The sequence below is a fragment of the Tenrec ecaudatus genome, chromosome 8 (genome assembly GCF_050624435.1).
Source record: "Tenrec ecaudatus isolate mTenEca1 chromosome 8, mTenEca1.hap1, whole genome shotgun sequence".
NCBI lineage: Eukaryota > Metazoa > Chordata > Mammalia > Afrosoricida > Tenrecidae > Tenrec > Tenrec ecaudatus.
This window is the reverse complement of record NC_134537.1, coordinates 99598028-99617199: the sequence shown is the minus strand read 5'-3', so window position 1 is coordinate 99617199 and position 19172 is coordinate 99598028. Positions and strand designations below refer to the sequence as shown.

At 40.1% G+C, this 19172-nt stretch overlaps 1 protein-coding gene across 1 annotated transcript in view; it reads left to right on the top strand.

Annotated features, from left to right (window-relative positions):
- Nucleotides 1–19172, top strand: part of LOC142455491 (disintegrin and metalloproteinase domain-containing protein 32-like) — a 258099-nt gene that overhangs the window by 104506 nt on the left and 134421 nt on the right. The window contains exons 14-15 of the mRNA XM_075557223.1: nucleotides 5668–5866; nucleotides 17694–17802. Coding sequence (XP_075413338.1) covers nucleotides 5668–5866; nucleotides 17694–17802 — 308 coding nt within the window. The remainder of the gene's footprint in view (nucleotides 1–5667; nucleotides 5867–17693; nucleotides 17803–19172) is intronic.

Here is a 19172-nt window from a genome sequence, read left to right as displayed (position 1 = left end):
GCTATTTCACATACATTGCCTCTGAATAAACATACTTCACAGAAAATGAATTGTGGCAATGGGCCTATGTTCACCAAAATCACTGGTCTTGCCATATTGTCATTACTGTGAAGTAGTTAGCTTGACAAATGTTGGAATAGCCTTTTGGAATTCAATTAAGGCCACCCTCAAGCCCCACCCCAAATATGTATTGGAGTACTTATCTCTATACCCATGGATGTGATCTTTTTAAAAAAAATCATTTTATTGGGGGTTTGTACAACTTTTATCACAATCCAGACATATATCCATTGTTTCAAGCACACTTGTACATTTGTTACCCTCATCATTCTCAAAACATTCGCCTTCAACCTGAGCCCCTGGTATCCTCATTTTTCCCTCCTTCCCCTCCCCTCCCTCCCTCCTCCTTGACAATTTATAAATCATTATTTTTCCATGTCTTACACTGACCGATGTCTCCCCTCACCCACTTTTCTGTTGACCATTTGTGGATGTGATCTTATTTGAAAATGGGATTTTCTTTGTTAGTTTAATATCAGTTATAAGATGTGATCCTAAATGTAATCATCTCTGAGTAATATAAAGAAGAGTGTACACTACAAATCACGGAAAGATAGATGCCACATGGAAATTTCCCCAAAACTGAGAAAGAGCAAGACTAGGCAAGCCACCAGCAGCTCCATGGGAGAAAGACTGGGCTTTCTACTCCTTTAAACAGTTACATTCTCAGAAACCCACAGAATGTAGCTATGACTCAGCATTGACTTTACGGTAGTGAGTTTGGCTAAGTTGAGACAAGCATTTTCTCTGGAGTAGACAGCTTTTGGTTACTTCTCAGGGTTCTTAAAGCAGCGGAGACCAATCTTGCTCCTGGTGAGCAGAAATCTGTAGTGTGCCTGATTTCTCAAAAGTTAAGACTCCATATGCTACTCATTGGATAAGGTGGATGGTGATTTTTGTGAATGATGTTATGCCAATAATCTTTTATATTTTTACTTTTCACTTTGTATATGAGGGGATAACCCCCAAAGCAAATTTTTTTCAAAGCTATGTATAAAATTTATTTTTACAAATCAACCTCATCACCTTCAAAGTACTCTCCATTACACTTAATGCATTTGTCAAATCTGTGATTCCATTCTTGGAAACATTTTTCAAACTCATCTCTTTGGATGGCTGACAGCACCTTGTTTTTTTCTTCACCTCGTCTATGTCATCAAATCTCTGTGCATTCATGTCCTCTGCATTTGCAGAAACAAAAAAGAAGTCGCAGAGAGGGAGATTAGGTGAGTAAGGAGTGTGGGGCAAGAGAGGCAGGCTGTTTTTTGCAAAAAAAACTGGCACACTGAGATGGCTACGTGAGCAGGTGCCTTGTCGTGGTGGCGAAACAAGTCCCCTGTCTGCCACAAATCAGGCCATTTTTGTTGCACACTGTTACGTAATCTTTTCAGAACCTCTAAAGAAAGAGCTTGACCCAGTGGAACAAACTCCACATGCACTATTAGTTGACAGTTTTGTCCTTTTGGGAAGTTGATGGACATCAGAACGAATTTTATCATCAGCCAACATTTCACCTTTTTTGAAACGAGATAATCACTCATACACTTGAGTTTTTTCCCTAAGCATTGTCCTAGTAATCTGTGTTCAACATCACAACAGTTTCTGTGGCACTTTTCCTGAACAGGAAACAAAATTTCACAGCCACACACTGTTCTCTTAAATCAGCGATCACAAAAAACAAGTTTTGAGCAAAACTGCTTCTATGAAAAATTTCACTGTGACCAGAGAGAACATTCCCAGGCAACACCACTAGGTGAGCTAACTCAGAGTGAGTTGCTAGATGTTCACCTAGAGGGAAAAATGAGTACTATGAAAGCTCTGCCCAGTGGAGCTTTTTCCCCATTTTTTTTGAGGGAGAAGGGGGTATATATAAGTTTTTGTGTGGGAGAGTTTGCTGATTGTGCACCCTGATGGTGTAACAGTCCAGTGCCTGGCTGCCAAACAAAAGGGTGGGGCCAGGACCCACAACCCGCTCTGCATTGCAAGCTGTACCCTACTTCCTCAAAGACTCATGGCTTGTTGTGATTAAAGTTAATGAAAAATTACCACAAGCCAACAATTCAGAGAGCACGACTAATGGCTCAAGCTCCGTTGGAAGGAAGATTGGAGTTGCCATGCCAGGTAGAGGGCTATCACGGTCAGAGCTGCTAGTTGAGGCCAAAAGGGAAATGAGATGGACAGTGGAATTAGGGAGCTGTAAGCATAGCGATAGCTTTGTGCTGTATGCAGGAGTTGGGTGATTTGAAGAAGAATGCAGCATCAGCATTGGACCAGGCTTATTCACCACCTGAGATATCCAGATGACACACCGTGTTTGCCGAAAGTGAAGAGGGCTTGAAACACTTGCTGATGATCAAGAATTGCAGCCTTCAGTATGGATATCAGCTCAATGTGAAAAAGGTCTATATCCTCACAACTGGACCAATAAATGGAGCAAAGGTTAAAGTCATCAAGGATTTCCTTTTGCTTCGATCCACAATCAGTGCCCATGGAAGCAACAGCCAACAGACCAAAAGACACATTGCCTTAGGCAAATCTGCTGCATAAGACTCCTTTCCAAACAAAACATGGTCATTGAATCGATAACTCATAGTAACCCCATCAGGCAGGGTAGAATACCTCCGTGCGCTTCCTCCACTGTAACTCTTTATAGGATTAAAAGCCCGCTCTTCTGAAGAGCGGCTGGTGTTTTAAACTGCTGATCTTGCAGATCGCAGCTCAATGCATAACCACTGCATTTCCAGACCGCTTGATAGTGTTGGAAAGAATGGAGCTTTCTTTGAGGACTAAGGTGTGTCTGGAAAAAGCCTTGGTATTTTCTTTTTCAAAGTAGTTTTATTGGGGGCTCTTACAGCTCTTATCACAATCCATCCATCCATATGTCAAGCACATTTGTTGCCATCATCATTTTTTTTACTTGAGCCCTTGATATGAGCAATTTCCCATGCGTCCCCCCCACCCCAAGCCTTGGTATCTCCAATCACCTCTTTTGGATGTGAAAGTTGGACATTGACTAAGGAAATGAAAGAAGAATCAATGTGTTTAAATTAAGGTGCTGGTGAAGAAAATTGAAAGTAAACAAACATAGAAACAGACAAATCAACCAGAATGCTCCTTGTCGCACATATTTGGACACATTGTAAGACCATTCTCGGGAGATAGGCATCATGCTGTGTAAAGTAAAAGGGCAGCAAACAAGTGGAAGAACTTAGACAGGGGGGGTTGACACCGTCAGTGCAACAATGGGCTGAAACATAAGAACAGTTGTGAGGATGGCGCAGGACTGAGCAGAATTTTGCTCTGTTGTATATAGGGTCGCTATGAATCACAACCAACTCAATGGTTCTTCTTCCTGGTTTTGCTAGCAATGTATTTTTCTGTGTATCTGTATGAGTATCGTTAGTTGCCCCCAGGTAAATTCTAACTCATGCAACGTTACAGGTGACAGAGTCCAACTACTTCACGGAGCTTTCTGGGCTGTAATATTAATGGAAGTACGTCACCAGGTTTACCCCCTCCCCCCAATGGTACCACCAGGTGGTTTGGAACTGCCAAACTTTGGGTTAGCAGCCAGTTGCAAATTGCACCATCGAGGAGTCTCTGGACTTGCTGACTCTTGGGATTGGTGGATGCTTCCAGAAAAACCAAACTCATAGCTATTGAGTCAATTTTGACTCCAAGTAACCCCATGGGCAGTGTAGAGCAGTCGCTGTAGGTTTCTGAGGCTGTAAATCTTTACTGGAACAAAAACCACCTTTTTTTTGCCTCCAGTGGAACAGTAGCCCAGTTGTGTAAGCCACTACCCCACCAAACTCCATGTAGAAGGTTTCTAAAAATCACTGCTATTGAGTCAATTCAGATTCACAGCTACCCTATTTGGCAAGTAGAACTGCCCCGATGAGTTTCTGAGACGGTAAATCTTTACAGGAACAGAAAACCTCATTTTTCTCCAAAGGAGCTGGTGGTCTTGAACTATGAATGACTGACCTTGTGCTGAGCAGCCCAATTCAGGTAGCAGGCTGGAAACACTTTTTAAGTTTTGCACCCCAAGACTGGAGGAAGAGAATACACTCATTTTACTTAAGTATTTATAATTTGAAGGCAGGTCACACCCCCGAGAACTCTTCTTTTAACCTATTATAGTATATTGGATAACATTGCAGAGCAACAAACAACTTGCTTAATCTTTGCAAAACCACAAGGATCAAACCTTAGTTAAGTTCTCTCTCTCTCTCTCTCTCTCTCTCTCTCTCTCTCTCTCTCTCACACACACACACACACACACACACGCATCGATGAAATGATACCTGGCCCTGTACCATTTCACGATCATTGTTATGCTTTAGCCCATTATTGGGGCTACTGTCAATTCCTCTCACAGGAGGTTTCCCTTATTTGTGTTGACCTTCCGTGTTAGCCTTTGCAAACATGATGTTCTTCTCTAGGGCTTATTCTTACCTAATTACATGTCCATAGTCAACGAGTGGAAATCTAGCTGTCCTAGCTTCTCAGAAATATTTTGGTTGTATTCTTCTAAGACGGATTTGTTTGTTCTTCTGGAAGTCCACAGTCTATTCAGAATTGTGACCTATCCTGAATTATGAGTACATAACTTCCCCCTTTCTCATGATCTAATCTTCACATGCATATGAGATGATTGCAAAGACCATTGCTTGGGTCAGGTGCACCTTATCCATTAAAGTGACATCATTGTTTTAAAAACTTTTAGCTATTTACCACCGATTTGTGCAACACAGTATGTTGTTAACTTTCTTGACCGCTGCTTCCATGAGTGTTAATTGTTGATCAAAGTAGAAATAATTGACTTCATTATTTTCTCCATTTATTAAGATGTTATCAATCCAGTTGTGAGGAATTTTGTTACCTAAATATTCAGATGTAAAATATACAGATGGTTATAGTTTTTCACTTTCATCATTAAGTGTTTCAAGTCACCTTTCAATTTTAGCAAGCAAAGTTGTGTCAACTTGAAGATGTCTACTAAGAAATATTACATAGATGCCCATTTAAATTTTTCAATGTAAATTTACAGAATTCTGCATACATTCAATACTAATATGATGATTCAGAAGAAACTACAATTGGCTCCCTTTTTCTCTGAAGACTTCTATAGTTGAACTGCCTCTAAACCGCCCATATACTTTTTTTCTGTGCTTCATAATCAGATGTTTATATTTGACATATATCATAGATTTGAGATTGTACAAAATTTTAAACTGTAGTTTGAGTAGGCATATTTTATTTGAAAGTTGATTGAATTACACTATTTTTATCCAGAAAGAGTACTTTCCTGTGCTGAAAGTGATCTTTCCTTGATTCCAGTAGAAACAAACCAGACTCTAGCTCTCATTACAGACAATTGGAAATACTTTGCTTTGTATACATGTCTTACCTGTTGTTTTGGCTGATAACACTAAATTTATTTTTCAGAATAATTGGCATAATGCCTTTCAAAATCAGAGAGGTGCTCAATAAACATTAGTAAATAGATAATCAAATTATAAATGAAATTAGCATAAATATCAAGTAAATATTGTTATTTCTATGCTAGAACATTGCATTTTTTAATATCTTAATTTCTATTAGATTGCTGAGTTAGGTACTGAATGCAGGCCCAGTGTCCATGCTGAATGTGACATTCCTGAGTTTTGTAATGGAACCTCACCAATGTGTGACCCTGATATAACTATACAAAATGGACAGTTGTGCAAAAACAAGAAATTTATGTGTTTTAATGGAGAGTGCCATGATCTTGATGAACGATGTGAAAAAACGTTTGGAAAAGGTAATATTTATTGTTACATAGAAATAATTGGTCCTATATATTTTAATTAATATTAGCCAAGATGATGCCTCAGTTATATAAAAATATAAACCTAGATAACTTATATTTACTATTTGTAGTAGCTTTAAATGAGTTAATGTATGGAAGACTTAGAACACTGCCTTAGTACATATTAAGTTTTCAAAACTTATTTTCTATATAGCACTTTATTCTAAGAATACTTAATTTAGTTGCTGAAATTTACAAATTGCTTAACCATACAGCTATGTTACATTTAACATATTATAACTGTATGGGCATTTTAAAATGATTATTCATCCTACACTATATCTTGACATCGCGGTCAGCTCTAAAACTTTCCCCAATCCTTAAGGATGCATTGCACAGCTGTGTCTTGTTGTTGTTGACATTTGATTGGCATATTTTTATCTAGTCTTTGACATTTGACTGTTTTTGAAGTATGTTGCTTGTAAGCAGCATATTGATGGGTCTTGTTGACTTATCCATTCTTCTATTCTCTGTCTCTTTACTGGCACATTAATTAGTCCATTAACATTCAATAAGTTTATCAATATGTGTATATGTGTAGGTTTGTATATTTGTACATGTGTGTGTATGATAGAGATTGATCTGTTTATTTGTTGTTTATGTATTTCTTGCTTTCTTTTTTTAAAGATAATTTTATCAGGGGCTCTTACAACTCTTACAACAATCCAAACATCAATTGTCTCAAGCATATGTGTACATATGTGGCCATCATTATTTTCTAGACACTTTCTATTGAGCCCTTGGTATCTGCTTCTTTTCCCCCTCCCTCCCCCCTCCCACTGTTATGCCCCCTTGATGAATTATAAACGATTATTATTTTCACCTCTTACACTGACTGCCGTCTCCCTTCCCCTACGGTTTCTATTGTCCATCCCCTTGGAGAGATGTGTGTGGTTATCTTTACTGTTTTGGATCTTGTTTGACTTGTATTGCTTTTGTGAAAAATTTTCTTGTATGTTGGTTTCAGGTTTGTGTACTGTTTTTGAGTTTTTGGCTATGTTGCACTACTTAGTGGTTTTTTTGTAGTGGTGGTTTATTTTCACAAGTTCCTTTAATTTCTCCTTGTCTGGGAATACTTTCGCTTACCCTTCAAATTTATTATTCAAAGTTATTTGAGTAATAATTTTTCAGTGTATAAGATTCTTGGTTGACAAATTATTTCCCCCCTCAAGACTATATATTTTCCTTCACTACCTTCTTGCTTGCCGAGTTCCTGGGGAAAATCTGAGCTTATTCTAATTGCCATCCTCTATTCTAATTGCTGCCACTTTCTGTGGGCCTGTTCTTTTCCCACCAACTGTTGTTATAACTTTTTCCCTGTCTTTGATGTTAGAGTTTGACTACAATATGTCAGGGAGCTTTCCTTTTGGGGTCCCTCCTACTTGAGGTTCTCTCAGCTTCCCAGAGAGTTATCTTTTCATCCTTTATACAGCAATGAAAAATTTCCCCTAAGATTTCTTAGACTGTTCTCTCTGTGGATTTTTTTTGGTTTTCTTTTGGAATCCCTACTTTAGATTGTTTCTCTTGATTGTGTTATGAGACTTTTTTTAGGCTGTCCACATTGTCCTTAGTCTTTCTTTCCTTCCTTTTTTTATTACTTGTTCTTCGCTAAATTTGGAGTCCAAAGATGTATCTCCAACCTCACTAATGTGATTTCTCTGTTCTTTTACAGTGCTGTGTAATTCTGTTGCCACAGTGCTTGACTTCTTTGTTTCTGTTTGGAGTTTTTATCGTATAGTTTGTAGAGAGGTTTCTAGCTTTTCCATTAGTTCCCCTTTCTTCTCAAGCCATTTCTTCATCTTTTTAACCATCCAGTCATCGTTCTTCTTATATCGTTTACTCGAAATATTCTTGTAGCTATTGGGTGTGCCATGGAGGTGGGGTTGTGTAGGGGCAGTTAACGCTGTTGGGTGGTGTAGTGAAGGAATGATAGATCAAATATCATGGGAGAACCGTATAGTATGGACTAGGGGAAAGAGCAAAGAATGGGAGTAAAAATATTAGATGATGAAACAAAAAGAGGGATCAAGTACTACTAGTTGGTGGATTGTAAGAAGAGAGAGAGAAAAATGCTCCATCTTTTGCAAGGACCAAGAAAGAGTAATAATGATTGAAAAAGAATGTAAGAATAGTCTGAGTGTTTGTTTGTAAGAAGATGAGGAGGAAACAGAAGGATTGAAGAGAAGGAAAAATAAAGAGAAAAAATTTTAAAATTAACTAGGAAAACAAGCGCTGTTGGTGTTTGTTTGGGATTTCCGCTCTGCCTAAGAGCTTGTTGCTGATGTGGATGGGTGAAAGGTGTGCTTTCAGAAGGGTGGTGAGCCTAGATGGATTCAGGACCTGTACTGGGAGCACAAAGGGCAAGGATCAGATGAGCAGTTCTAATTCGTGGTTGCAGGTAATGGTTCCACCTGCTGCGGTACTTCGTGAGGCTGGAATATGTGTATGCTCTGCAGTGGCTGGAGGTTAGGGGGTTGAGTGTGGAATGGCAGGATATTAGAAGCCTTTCTGAGTAATCTTAAACTGAGTGGGTGTAGATGGCGTGGGGCTCACATCTTCTTATATTCCGGGCTCTGAAAGGAACAGGAAGGCAGAGCAGGGCTATGCAGCTTTTATTGGGCTGGCCCAGGGGGATTAGATGAAGGATAAGTGGTCCCTGGGGACAGCCTAAAGCTCTCAACCTCCTGAGGTGGTGGAGGGTGGTCTAAAGGAGATGTTACGGGAGAGATGGGGCAATTGCTAACTTGAGGATTGTAGATATGGTGAGGATATATATATCTCACATGGGAACATAGTCACTAAGGAGAAGAAATTTTTAAAATAGAAGAAGTGGATGTCTTAACTCTCAGAGAGATCAAAACTGTGTAGGGCAGAGATCTTTGGACAGTGGGAGGGAGTGCTGGGGTCTGAGTGGCTCTGCCTATTAGGTGTCTAGAGCGTCATCAGGGCAGGGTTGGGCTTTAGAGTGAAAGATGGGGCTTTCGATGGCTGAGAGAGTAGAGACCCGTGTTATTGTAGCGTGTGGCTAATTATAGCTAGCTGTCTTAAAGAAATACAGCTCAGGTGGCTCCAGTCAGAGGGGCCAATGTTAACTCTTCATAGAAGATAGTGCCCAAGAGGGAAGCGGGAAGATGGGTTTGTACCTGATACCTTCCTACGTGGCCTAGTTGGGAGGGGCAACAAGAGCCTTCTTAGAAGCAGAACAACGTATTTCTGGATGGCCTGTGGTGGTCTAATTTGGGCACTGACCAGGGATGGGGTCCTGAGGCTGCCAGCCCAGGTGCTTAGCTCCATCTGGGGCTTTGGGCATACATACATGCTCCCTTGGTATCAGAAGGGTGGAGGGATAGGCTGCAGCGTGGCCAAGATGGTTTAGAATAGGGACTCCGGAATGTATGGTTGCTTGCCTGTGCGGGGCACTCATGCGCAGAGTTAAATTGCTCCATGGGTAAAAGCGAAGTTAAGTCAAGTTGGCTGTCAGATCAGCAGGAGGGTGGAATAGGCTTCTCCCTTTTCCCCTTGCCCTCTGCCACTCCCACCATCCCTGGATTTCATGGGGATTGGGCTACTTATCTAGTAGGTTGCTTTGCAGACTGCTTGCCCTTCATTTTTTTTAATTGCTGGTGATTGTTCATGGTTCTTGAAATTCTCACTCTTTGTGTGATCAGTCATTCTGACCCAGAAGAATTGCAAAATTCTTCCCCCCCTCCTCCACACAAAACCATTTTATTGGGAACTAATAAAGATATCATATAATTCTATAGTTCAATCACATCAAGCAGTATTGTACAATTGCTACCAGAATCCGTTCCGGAACATCCTTTTGAGCTCCTTGATGTCAACTGCTCTTTATAACCCTGTCCCCCACTGTACCCTGCAGAAATCCTTATTCTACTTGCTGTCTCTCTAGGTTCATCAATCCTGATTTTCATATAACAAAAATTCAAAAGGGTTACCCCCATTTACAAAGTCCATCTAAGATAAACCCCCAATGTGAAAACAAACAAACAAACAAACAAACAAACAACACATAAAGCGTTGAAAACCAGATCAGGCCCATTGTGCTCAGACGGGGGATCAACGGACAGTTTTAACCATTCAAGTCAGGTTTATCATTTTGATCTCCTGTAATCATCTCTCCAATTCATTCTCTTTGGTAACCAGTTTCTTTCCATCCCTCTATTGTGGTTAGAGGGAAATCATTAGGGGCTTATTTCCTGTGTAGATCCCACAATGTATCTCGGGTTCCCACTGTATTCCATGGCTTTCTGCAAATCAGAATCTTACAAATTAAACTATTTGGATCATATGATTTACACTCCTTGGGTCACTGATGATGGCATGCTTCTTCCAGTGGACTTAGTTGACATAGTGACTCAGATGGCTCGCTACTCACTTGGAAACAAGCCTTGAAGACCCCAGACCTCTATTTTATCTGATAGCTGGGTTCCATGTAATTTCTTCACCATACTATGCTATAGCTCCCATATCTTCTGTGTTCCTTTCCTGGGGGGGCTAAAGAGCATTGCCATGATGTGAGAACTAATTGTTCTTACAGTGGAGCTAGGATTTAGTGTGAACCCCAAACCCATTCCTGGATCTGTTCTTTGTTGTTTTTTTTTAATCTCCTTCTGACTCCCCTTAGAGACCCCCTTGTTAGCTTATGGTAAAGAGTCATATTACACGGCTTTAAACCAAGAAGATATGCTTTAGGATTATATTCTCTCACCATACTTATTCAATCTGTACTCTGAGAAAATCAGCAGAGAAGCTGGGTTATATGAACAAAAATACGGCATCAGGATTGGACAAGGCTTGTTAGCAACTTGCGATAGCCAGATGCCACAACCTTGTTTGATGACAGTGAGGAGAACTTGAGATACTGATGAAGATCGAGGATTTAAACCTTCATTTCAGACTAGGACGCAGTGTAAAGAAGACCAAATTTCTCAAATCTGGATCAATAGGTAAATGAAATGCGGAGAAAAGTTTGAAGTTGGCAAGGATTTTGTTTTACTTGGATCCACAATCTATGCTCATGGAAGCCGCAGTCAAGAGCTCAAAATACACGTTGCACGAGGTAGATCTCCTGCTCAAGATCTCTTCAGAGTGTTGAAAAGCAAGGCTGTTACTTTGAGGACCAAAGTGTGCCTGACCCAAGCCATGGTATTTTAGTTAATCTCAAGTGTAGGTGAAAGATGGACCTCGAATAAAGGAGACTGAAGAAGAATCGGTGCATTTGAATTGCAGTGCTGGAGAAGAATGCGGTATGCACCATTGCATGCCCAAAGGACAAGCCAATCTGTCTTGGATGAAGAACGTCCAGAGTGCCCCCTAAAGGCAAGGATGGTGAGACTTTGTCTGGTATACTTTGGACATGTTGCCAGGAGAGACCAGTTCCTAAAGAATGACATTTGCTTGGTAAAGTAGAGGGGCAGAGAAAAATAGGGAAGCCCTCAGTGAGATGCATTGACCAAGTGGCAGTAACAATGGGCTCATGGATGTGAGGATGGCACATAACCAGGAAGTGCTTTGTTCTGTTGTGCATAGGGTCACCATGGGTTGGAACTGACTCAGTGACAGCTGAAAACAATAAGTCTGGTCCTGTTCCTCTCCTCCCCAAATAAAAAATGTCACCCTGCCGAGGTGAGGCCTCTTCTGAAGAAGCGGCTTTGAGATGTACAAATAAAGAGTGACAGATGTAAAGATTAGACAGACATGCCACCACAGTGTTTGGGAGACCAGATTACATTATCACACGGCATGAGATCAGAAGCTTGTCTTTGTCCTTAGAGCACTGGTCTCATGCAATATTTGTCCTTTTGTGATTGACTGACTTCCTTTAGCATAATATTCTCCAAGTCCACTCATGGCATGAGGGGCTTCATAGTTTCATCAGTCTTTTTTTTTTAAACAATGCATTGTATTCTATTGTATGTACAAATTTTCATTAGCCGTTCTTCTACTAATGGGCTTTTGAGCTGTTTCCAACTTTTTGTTATTGGAAACAATGCTGCCATGAGCATGAGACTGCATATATATGTTTGTGTTGTGGCTCTTACTTCTTTGGGGGGATATGCCTGTGGTAGTTTGATCATTTTATGTCAACTAAAAGATGTATCAAAGTGTAAGGGTAGAATCCATCCTGTCAATCAGATCACAGCTTGATGCTGTCTCTTTGATCGTGTGGCTTTCTTCTAAGGAGGACCTTGGGAACTGTTCTTTCTCTGCTGGGATTCTGGTGTCCACCCTGAGAAATCCGCAACCTTGAATTCATATGAGTCTGCTACGTGAGTCTAAAGAGGGTCTTTGAACTAGGATCAGACTTACAGATTTCAGTTGGATTGAACTGGCATGCTGTCTTGTGTATTGACTTTTTGTTATAAAATTCTTTATGATCACTGGATTTGTTTCTCTAGCCAACCTGGCCTAACACATTGCTCAAGAACAGTATTGATGGATCACAAGGGATTTCCATTTTCAGTTGTTGTAGCACTACATCACTTTTAATTTGATTTTATTAGGGTGGTCTTGTTGTATTCTATAGCTTTTAGAGATTGATCCCTTGTCAGTTATGTCACTAAAGATTTTTTTCCCAGTCAGTGGAAATTGAAGGAGGACATAAAGAATAAAAAGATAGCTGATCCCTGATTGCCTGAATGTGGGGCCAGAGGAGTTGAAACTACCCCACGATGGCAGGTTGGTGTGCCCCTATAATGCAGGGACCCAGTGGTGCTGGGCAGAATTGCCCTAGTTTGGCAACATCACCTTACGGTACGAGGGAGGTTTCCTCAGCAGTGTTGTAGAGGGCTGTCACAGCTGCCTTGCGTGGTGTGCACCACTCCCACAGAGGGCAAGCTGGAGTTCCCCCTGCTATGTGGGATGATTTGTCCTAGGTGGAGGGTAGTGGCATATGGAGGAAAGAGAAAGAGAGGAGAAAGAGGGGAGAAGAAGGAAAAAAGAGACAAACAAAACAAACACGAGCTTGTTGAGACCGACTGGGGTGGGAAAGATAGAAGGGAGAGCGAGTAAAGAAAGAAGAAGCAGAGTGGTAAGTAAGGACATAACTGAGACTTGATCACCTGTCTGTGGGGCTGGAGGAGCTCCAACTCTTCCTCAAGGTAGTGGGGTGGTGTGCCCACTTGATCCATCAATTATTTTTCTAATGTTGAACCATCTTTGTATACCTGGTAGAAATCTCACGTAATCATGGTCTATTATTATTTCTTGGCCAAGAATTTCTTGAGACGTTTTTGCATTTATATTCCTAAGGGATATTGGCTTATAGTTCTGTGTATCCTTGTGGTATCTTTGCCTGGTTTTGGGGTCAGGGTTTTGCTCATTTCATAAAATGTGTTTGTGTGTTCACTATCATTTTCTGTACTTAGGAATAACTTTTACAGAACTGGTCTTCTCTGAACACTTGGTAGAATTTCTCTGGGGAGCCATCTGGTCCTGGAGTTTTCTTGGTTGGAAGTTTTTAGTGATCTACTTTATTTATTCTTATGTTGTAGGTCTGTTGAGGTTTTCTACATCAGTCTGTGTTAACATGAGGGAGAAATATAAATTATTTTAATTTTTATTTGTCTGGAAATATCCTTATTTCTCCCTCATATTTTATAGACAGTTTTGTTGGATAGGAGAGTCTTGGTTGGCAGATTTTGTTTTTATTGTTGCTGTTGTTGCTTATGATTTTCTATTTGTTACTTCATCATCTTCTTGCTTACCTGGTTTCTGTTGAGAAGTCCAAGATTATTCTTATCTAATTTTCCTTATATGTGATTCTTCTTATTTTTTTAATTAGCTGCTCAAAGGATTCTGAATATTAGTGAATATTAGTGAGTTTGGCTACAATGTTGCAATGTTTCCCTTCTGGGTCTATCCTCTCCTGGGGTTTTCTCAGCTTCTTGTATAGTTATTTTTTCCTCCTTTATGGTGTTGGAGAAGTTTTGTTCTGTGATGTATTGTGCTATTTCCTCTGTAGATTTTTGTGTGTGTTTCTTTCTGCCCCTGGGTCCCAATGAGACATAGGTTGTTCCTTTGATGATGTTCCACATCATTTGTAAAATTTCTTCTGATATATTTTTCAGTAATTCTCACATTAGTTGTATTTCCAAAGAATTGCCTTTGAGCTCACTAATATGCTTTTCCTTATATTTGTCTATATTATCATCTCTTTTATCATGCAATTTAATTCTATTACTGGATTCTTTTTTGGACATGTATTTGGTATAGGATTTCTAGTTTTCAATTCTTTCCTCGATCCATTGAAGTCATCTAAGCATCATTCTCCTGAATTTTATGCTTTCCTAGTACCTTTCTTAGAATACTGCTTTTGGTCTGGGGATTTTTCAGTTGCTTGTGGCTCTTTTTCTTGATGTGTGTGTGTGTGTGTGTGTGTGTGTGTGCACGTGAGTGCATGTGCATACTGTGACTGAGCTGGCTCTGTGGTACAGCGATTAGTGTTGGATGGGCTTTTGGGTCGTGTAGGGGCAGTTGACTCTTGTGGGCTTCTAGGATGCCCAGAGCCTTAGTTTAATGGTAGTGCGAATGGCTGAGGCCTTCTTGCTGGGTTCCTAGACTTCTAACACTTTCCATGCAAGGATGCCAGGATGCTTGGGACCTTCAATGCTGGAGTCTGGAATATCTGGCTCCTTTCTTGCTTGGGCATGGTTATACTTGGGACCTTTCTCACTGAGTTACTATGATGGCTGGGGCTTCCTTGCTGTGTTTGGGGACAGCTGGGGCCTTCCTTGCCTGGGGTGAGGAAAGCCATGGCCTTTCTTATTGGGTCACAAGGGCAGCTGGAACTTAGATTGCTGGTTCCCAAGGATACCTGGGGCCTTCCTTGACTGGGCTGACTGGAGACTATCTTGCTGTAGGACAGGGACACCCAAGGATTCCTTGCTGGAATCTTCTTTAGGGTGTGGGGGAGGCAGGGAAGAACCAGGGCTTTCCTTGATGGCTTTCCTTGATGGGTTCCTGGGATGGCTGGGCATGTCCTTGCTGGGGGCAGGGATGGGTGGGACCTTCCTTGCTGGGATTTAGGGATACTTGTGGACTTCTTTCCTTTTGGGGAATTTGGAGATGCCTAGGACATTCCTTGCTGCATTTTGGGCACTGCTCGGGTCTTAATTTCTGTGATGCAGGCGTAGCTAAGAATTTCATTGCCAGGTCTTGGGGATAGCAGTGGTCTTACTTGCCAGGTCCTTGGCACATTGGAACCTTTCATCACACGGGACTGCTAGGGCCTTGCTTGCCAGGCAGCCTGAGGTCTTCCTTGCCTGGGAGTAGGGATGATTGGGGCCTACCTTGCAAGGGAACAGGGATTACTCAACTCCTCTTTTAAATTATGATGTAGTTTATTTTCTTTGAGTTTACCATGTAATTTATTAATTTCTTCTCAAGTTTAAAACAGTCTGTTCTACGTTGAAGTGTCACTGTTGCATTTGAGGGACAATTTAGATGAATATTCTATTTTTTCATTGGCTTATTTTTTTCTTTCAGTATTTAAATATGTATCTCATTTCCTTATTGGCTGTATGATTTCTCTTGAGAAGTTAACTTATGTTTTCTCAAGCTGTTCTCACGATCCTCTGTCTTTGGTTTAGACATTTGATTATAATATGGTTTGGTGATTTTCTGGTTCATGGGTCATTCAGATTGTCCAAGGCTTGTCTTCTGGTAGTCTTTCATATTAGGAAACTTTCTACAACTCTTTGACAGCTTTCTCTGGGCTTTTCTCCACCACTCTATCTGGTTATTCTTCCTGCTAGTGTCCCACTGCGTTTTCCTTGCTTTCATCAAGTGGACAATTAAAAAGGAAGATAATCACTTTGCTTACTTTGGGCATGCCAACTGGAAAAAGTATTTTCTGGAATAGACATAATTTTTAGTAAAGTATTAGTTGTTAGGAGTAGTAGTTAACCATCAAGTCAGTTCTGTGATAAAGTACTTCAAATGAGGGAAATTTAAGTGACTTGGATTTACACGATAGTGTCAACAGTGGATTCAAATTTAAAATATAAGGCAGGACTAGGCAACATCTTATGTCATTTTTCATAAGATTGTCACGAATCAGAAATTTTAATGGCAACTAACAACAGCAACTATATCTCTGCTTGGAAAGCCAAATCTGATCTAGAAGAAAGTGAGACCTTAATATGAATGGAAGTGAGTTTTGTAGGAAGAAGTTAACGAAAGCTAAGTGTCAACTTATAATATCATGGATGAATTAATAAAAATTGAACAGGATGAAGAGTATTACTTATCACAGAACTAATATAAGTACTCTGTTACTAAGCATTTTTTTCTATATTATATCTCCAGATGGAATTGAATTATCCAATTTCTGATTTTCCTTGGGTAATTTAATTGGTGTTAAAAAAAACTCTGTGTTGACATTCTTTTTATGATATCTTATATCACAATTACATTAGCTAATTCAACAGCCACACCTAACATTACTGGTATCTATGGTGTCTCTATACCAGCAGCTTTGTTGAGCTAATGTTTAGACAAATGGAAAAAGAATTAAGGAAAAGGGAAAAATAAAAAAAGAATTTTGGAAAGAAAACATATAAATCATGGAAGGTGAACATAAACAGAAGAAACCCTCTTTATGTTAAAAGGGATCTGGTTTAGAGGAGAGTCAACAGTAAGTAAATATACAGCACCATGATTCTCATAGCAGGCTAATGAGGAAGATAATATATTCTACGTTTGTAGATGAATCAGTCAGCTCTTTTGTTTGTCTGTTTGTAAGATGACAACTGTGCAAGGCAGAATTCTAAGCCCTTCTGATTCCCCCTTGTGAATACACTTTGAATAATTCCCTCCTCTTGAGTAAAATTCTTCAGTTTTACTACTTTTAGTTGTTGGTGCATAAATTTGAAAGATACTTGTATTAATTAGGCTTCCTGTGGGCATATCTATATATTATCCAATTGCAGATAGCATAGTATTTCAGATCTAGAAATATTCTTTTTTTTAATAATGACAAAAGCAACACTATTCCTCTTGAACTTGTCATCGCTATTATAGTGAATCATAGTGTTGTCTGATTCAAACAGTTAATATCAGTCCATTTCAGCTCACCAATGCTTAGGGTATTGAAGCAGTGAGGTAAAAACATATGGGTCGGTAATGTTTGTCCCTTCTATTTAGATTTTCTGAGAATAAAATGACATTTCTTGAATAAAGTGTTACAGATCTGGATTTTTGAAAAGTTTTCCCTCGGAATCTAGTTGAACAACTGTTGTTTCCTCGTGTCTCTCCTCTCTTGTTTCTTTCACAGAGCCCTCCCATGATTTATGCTTCTATAACTCTCCTCTTTCCTTCCTTCCTCATGTGCATGCGTGCGTGTGCGTGTGTGTGTAGATGGTTGAAAATGAAGGAAGAAGGCAGAATATCCATGCCTTACTTCCTTCTATTTTATAACCTTATAATGAGTTGGAGAAAAAGACAAAACGAAACCATTTCCACTCTTGTTGAGACTATTTCGGCTCATGATGGCACGTAGGACAGAGTAGACCAGGCTTCCTGAGCTCGTACATCTTAACAGAAGCAGCTAGTCTCCTCTTCCTCCCATGAAGCTGATGAGAGGTTTGAGCCACTGACCTTACAACTAGCAGCCCAATGCGTAACACCTGGGCAACCAGGTCTCTTTAAAGTGGAAAAAGGATAGAATACAAGAGGAAAAGCAAGAACACAAACTATCTGAGGAAATAGAGATTAATGACAAGAATGTTTGATTCAAATATATTTCTAACTTTGACAGGTTCAAAAAACGCACCATTTATCTGCTATGAAGAAATCCAATCACAAGTTGACAGGTTTGGGAACTGTGGTTGGGAACTTTACTTTGGATATGTATATTGTTTATGGAGGTACGTTATACAAATTTAAAATATGCTTTACTTCTACTTGTAGTCGCTTCTCTCTCTCCTTTTAGCATATGTCATTAATTACAGTGCTTTCAAGTATCATCTGGGAATGAATTTCAAATAGAAATTTCCATTTCTGACTTTTTTCTAATGCTAAAATTTCCTTCTTTTAAAATATTTCTATGTTGTGTTAATGGTGTACCTAAGTCTTGTCCAAAATAGAAACTTATAATATCCACAGAACCTTTTTTTCTCAAAACCTGCTCCATTTTCTTTATAAAAATTATATCATCTTATTGAGAACAAGGTGGGTCATAGCAGAGACCCCAAGCCCATCTGTAGACAATGGGACATGTCCTCACAGGAGGGTCACAAGGAAGAGATGAGTCAACCAGGGTGCAGTATAGCAGCGAAGAAACACACAATCCTCTGGTTCCATGATCATGACCCCAGTTCTGCCTTTCACTGTGGGCTAGACCGGAACATGTACACTGGTGCAGATAAGAGCTCACGACACATGGAACCCAGGAACAGGAATGGGAGTAGAAATGCCAGGAGGGTAGGTGGAAGGTGGGAGAGGAGGGGAGGAAGAGGGAACCACTTGAGATGATCGACATATAACACTATCCCCCTCTTATGGTGGGACGAACAGGAGAAACCTTGTGGGGAAGGATACAGTGGTCAGTGTAAGATATGAAAATAATAATAATTTTGTAATTTATGAAGGGGTCACGAGAGTGGGATGGGGAGGGAGGGAAAAAGGAGGAGCTGATCTTAAGGACTCAATAGAAAGTAAATGTTTAGAAAACAATGATGGCAACATATGTACCAATATGCTTGATACAATTGATGTATGAATTGTTATAAGAGCTGTAACAGCTCCCCTCAAATTATCTTTTAATTAAAAAATAATATCATCATCCATTTGTTTGCTTCCCCAAATTGAAGACTTCCCAGTGTCGGCCCAATGAAGTTCAATTTGACTGCCACCCGTAGAGGCAGTGATGTGCTATTTTGGCAGTTTGTTTGTTTAAAATATTTATTAATAATCTACTATATGCCAGACACTGGACTGGATCATAGCAAAACATACTTGTCCTTGAACCCATGGCACGTGTGGACTGGTAAACATACTGTGTTAGGCCAGTTTGTCTAGAGAAGCAAATCCAGTGACCCACATACGTAGCTTTATATCATGAAGTGATTATATCTCAAGAGGGCATCGCAGCCGAGTCCAACCCAAGCCTGTAAGTCCAGTGCTAGACCACAAGTCCGTCTTGTGCCTCAGGGAGCTGTAGCCTGGGGATGAAGAAGAGTAAAGCAAGAAGCAGGATGATCACAGACCAGTGAGTACAGAGTCACGTGATCCAAGG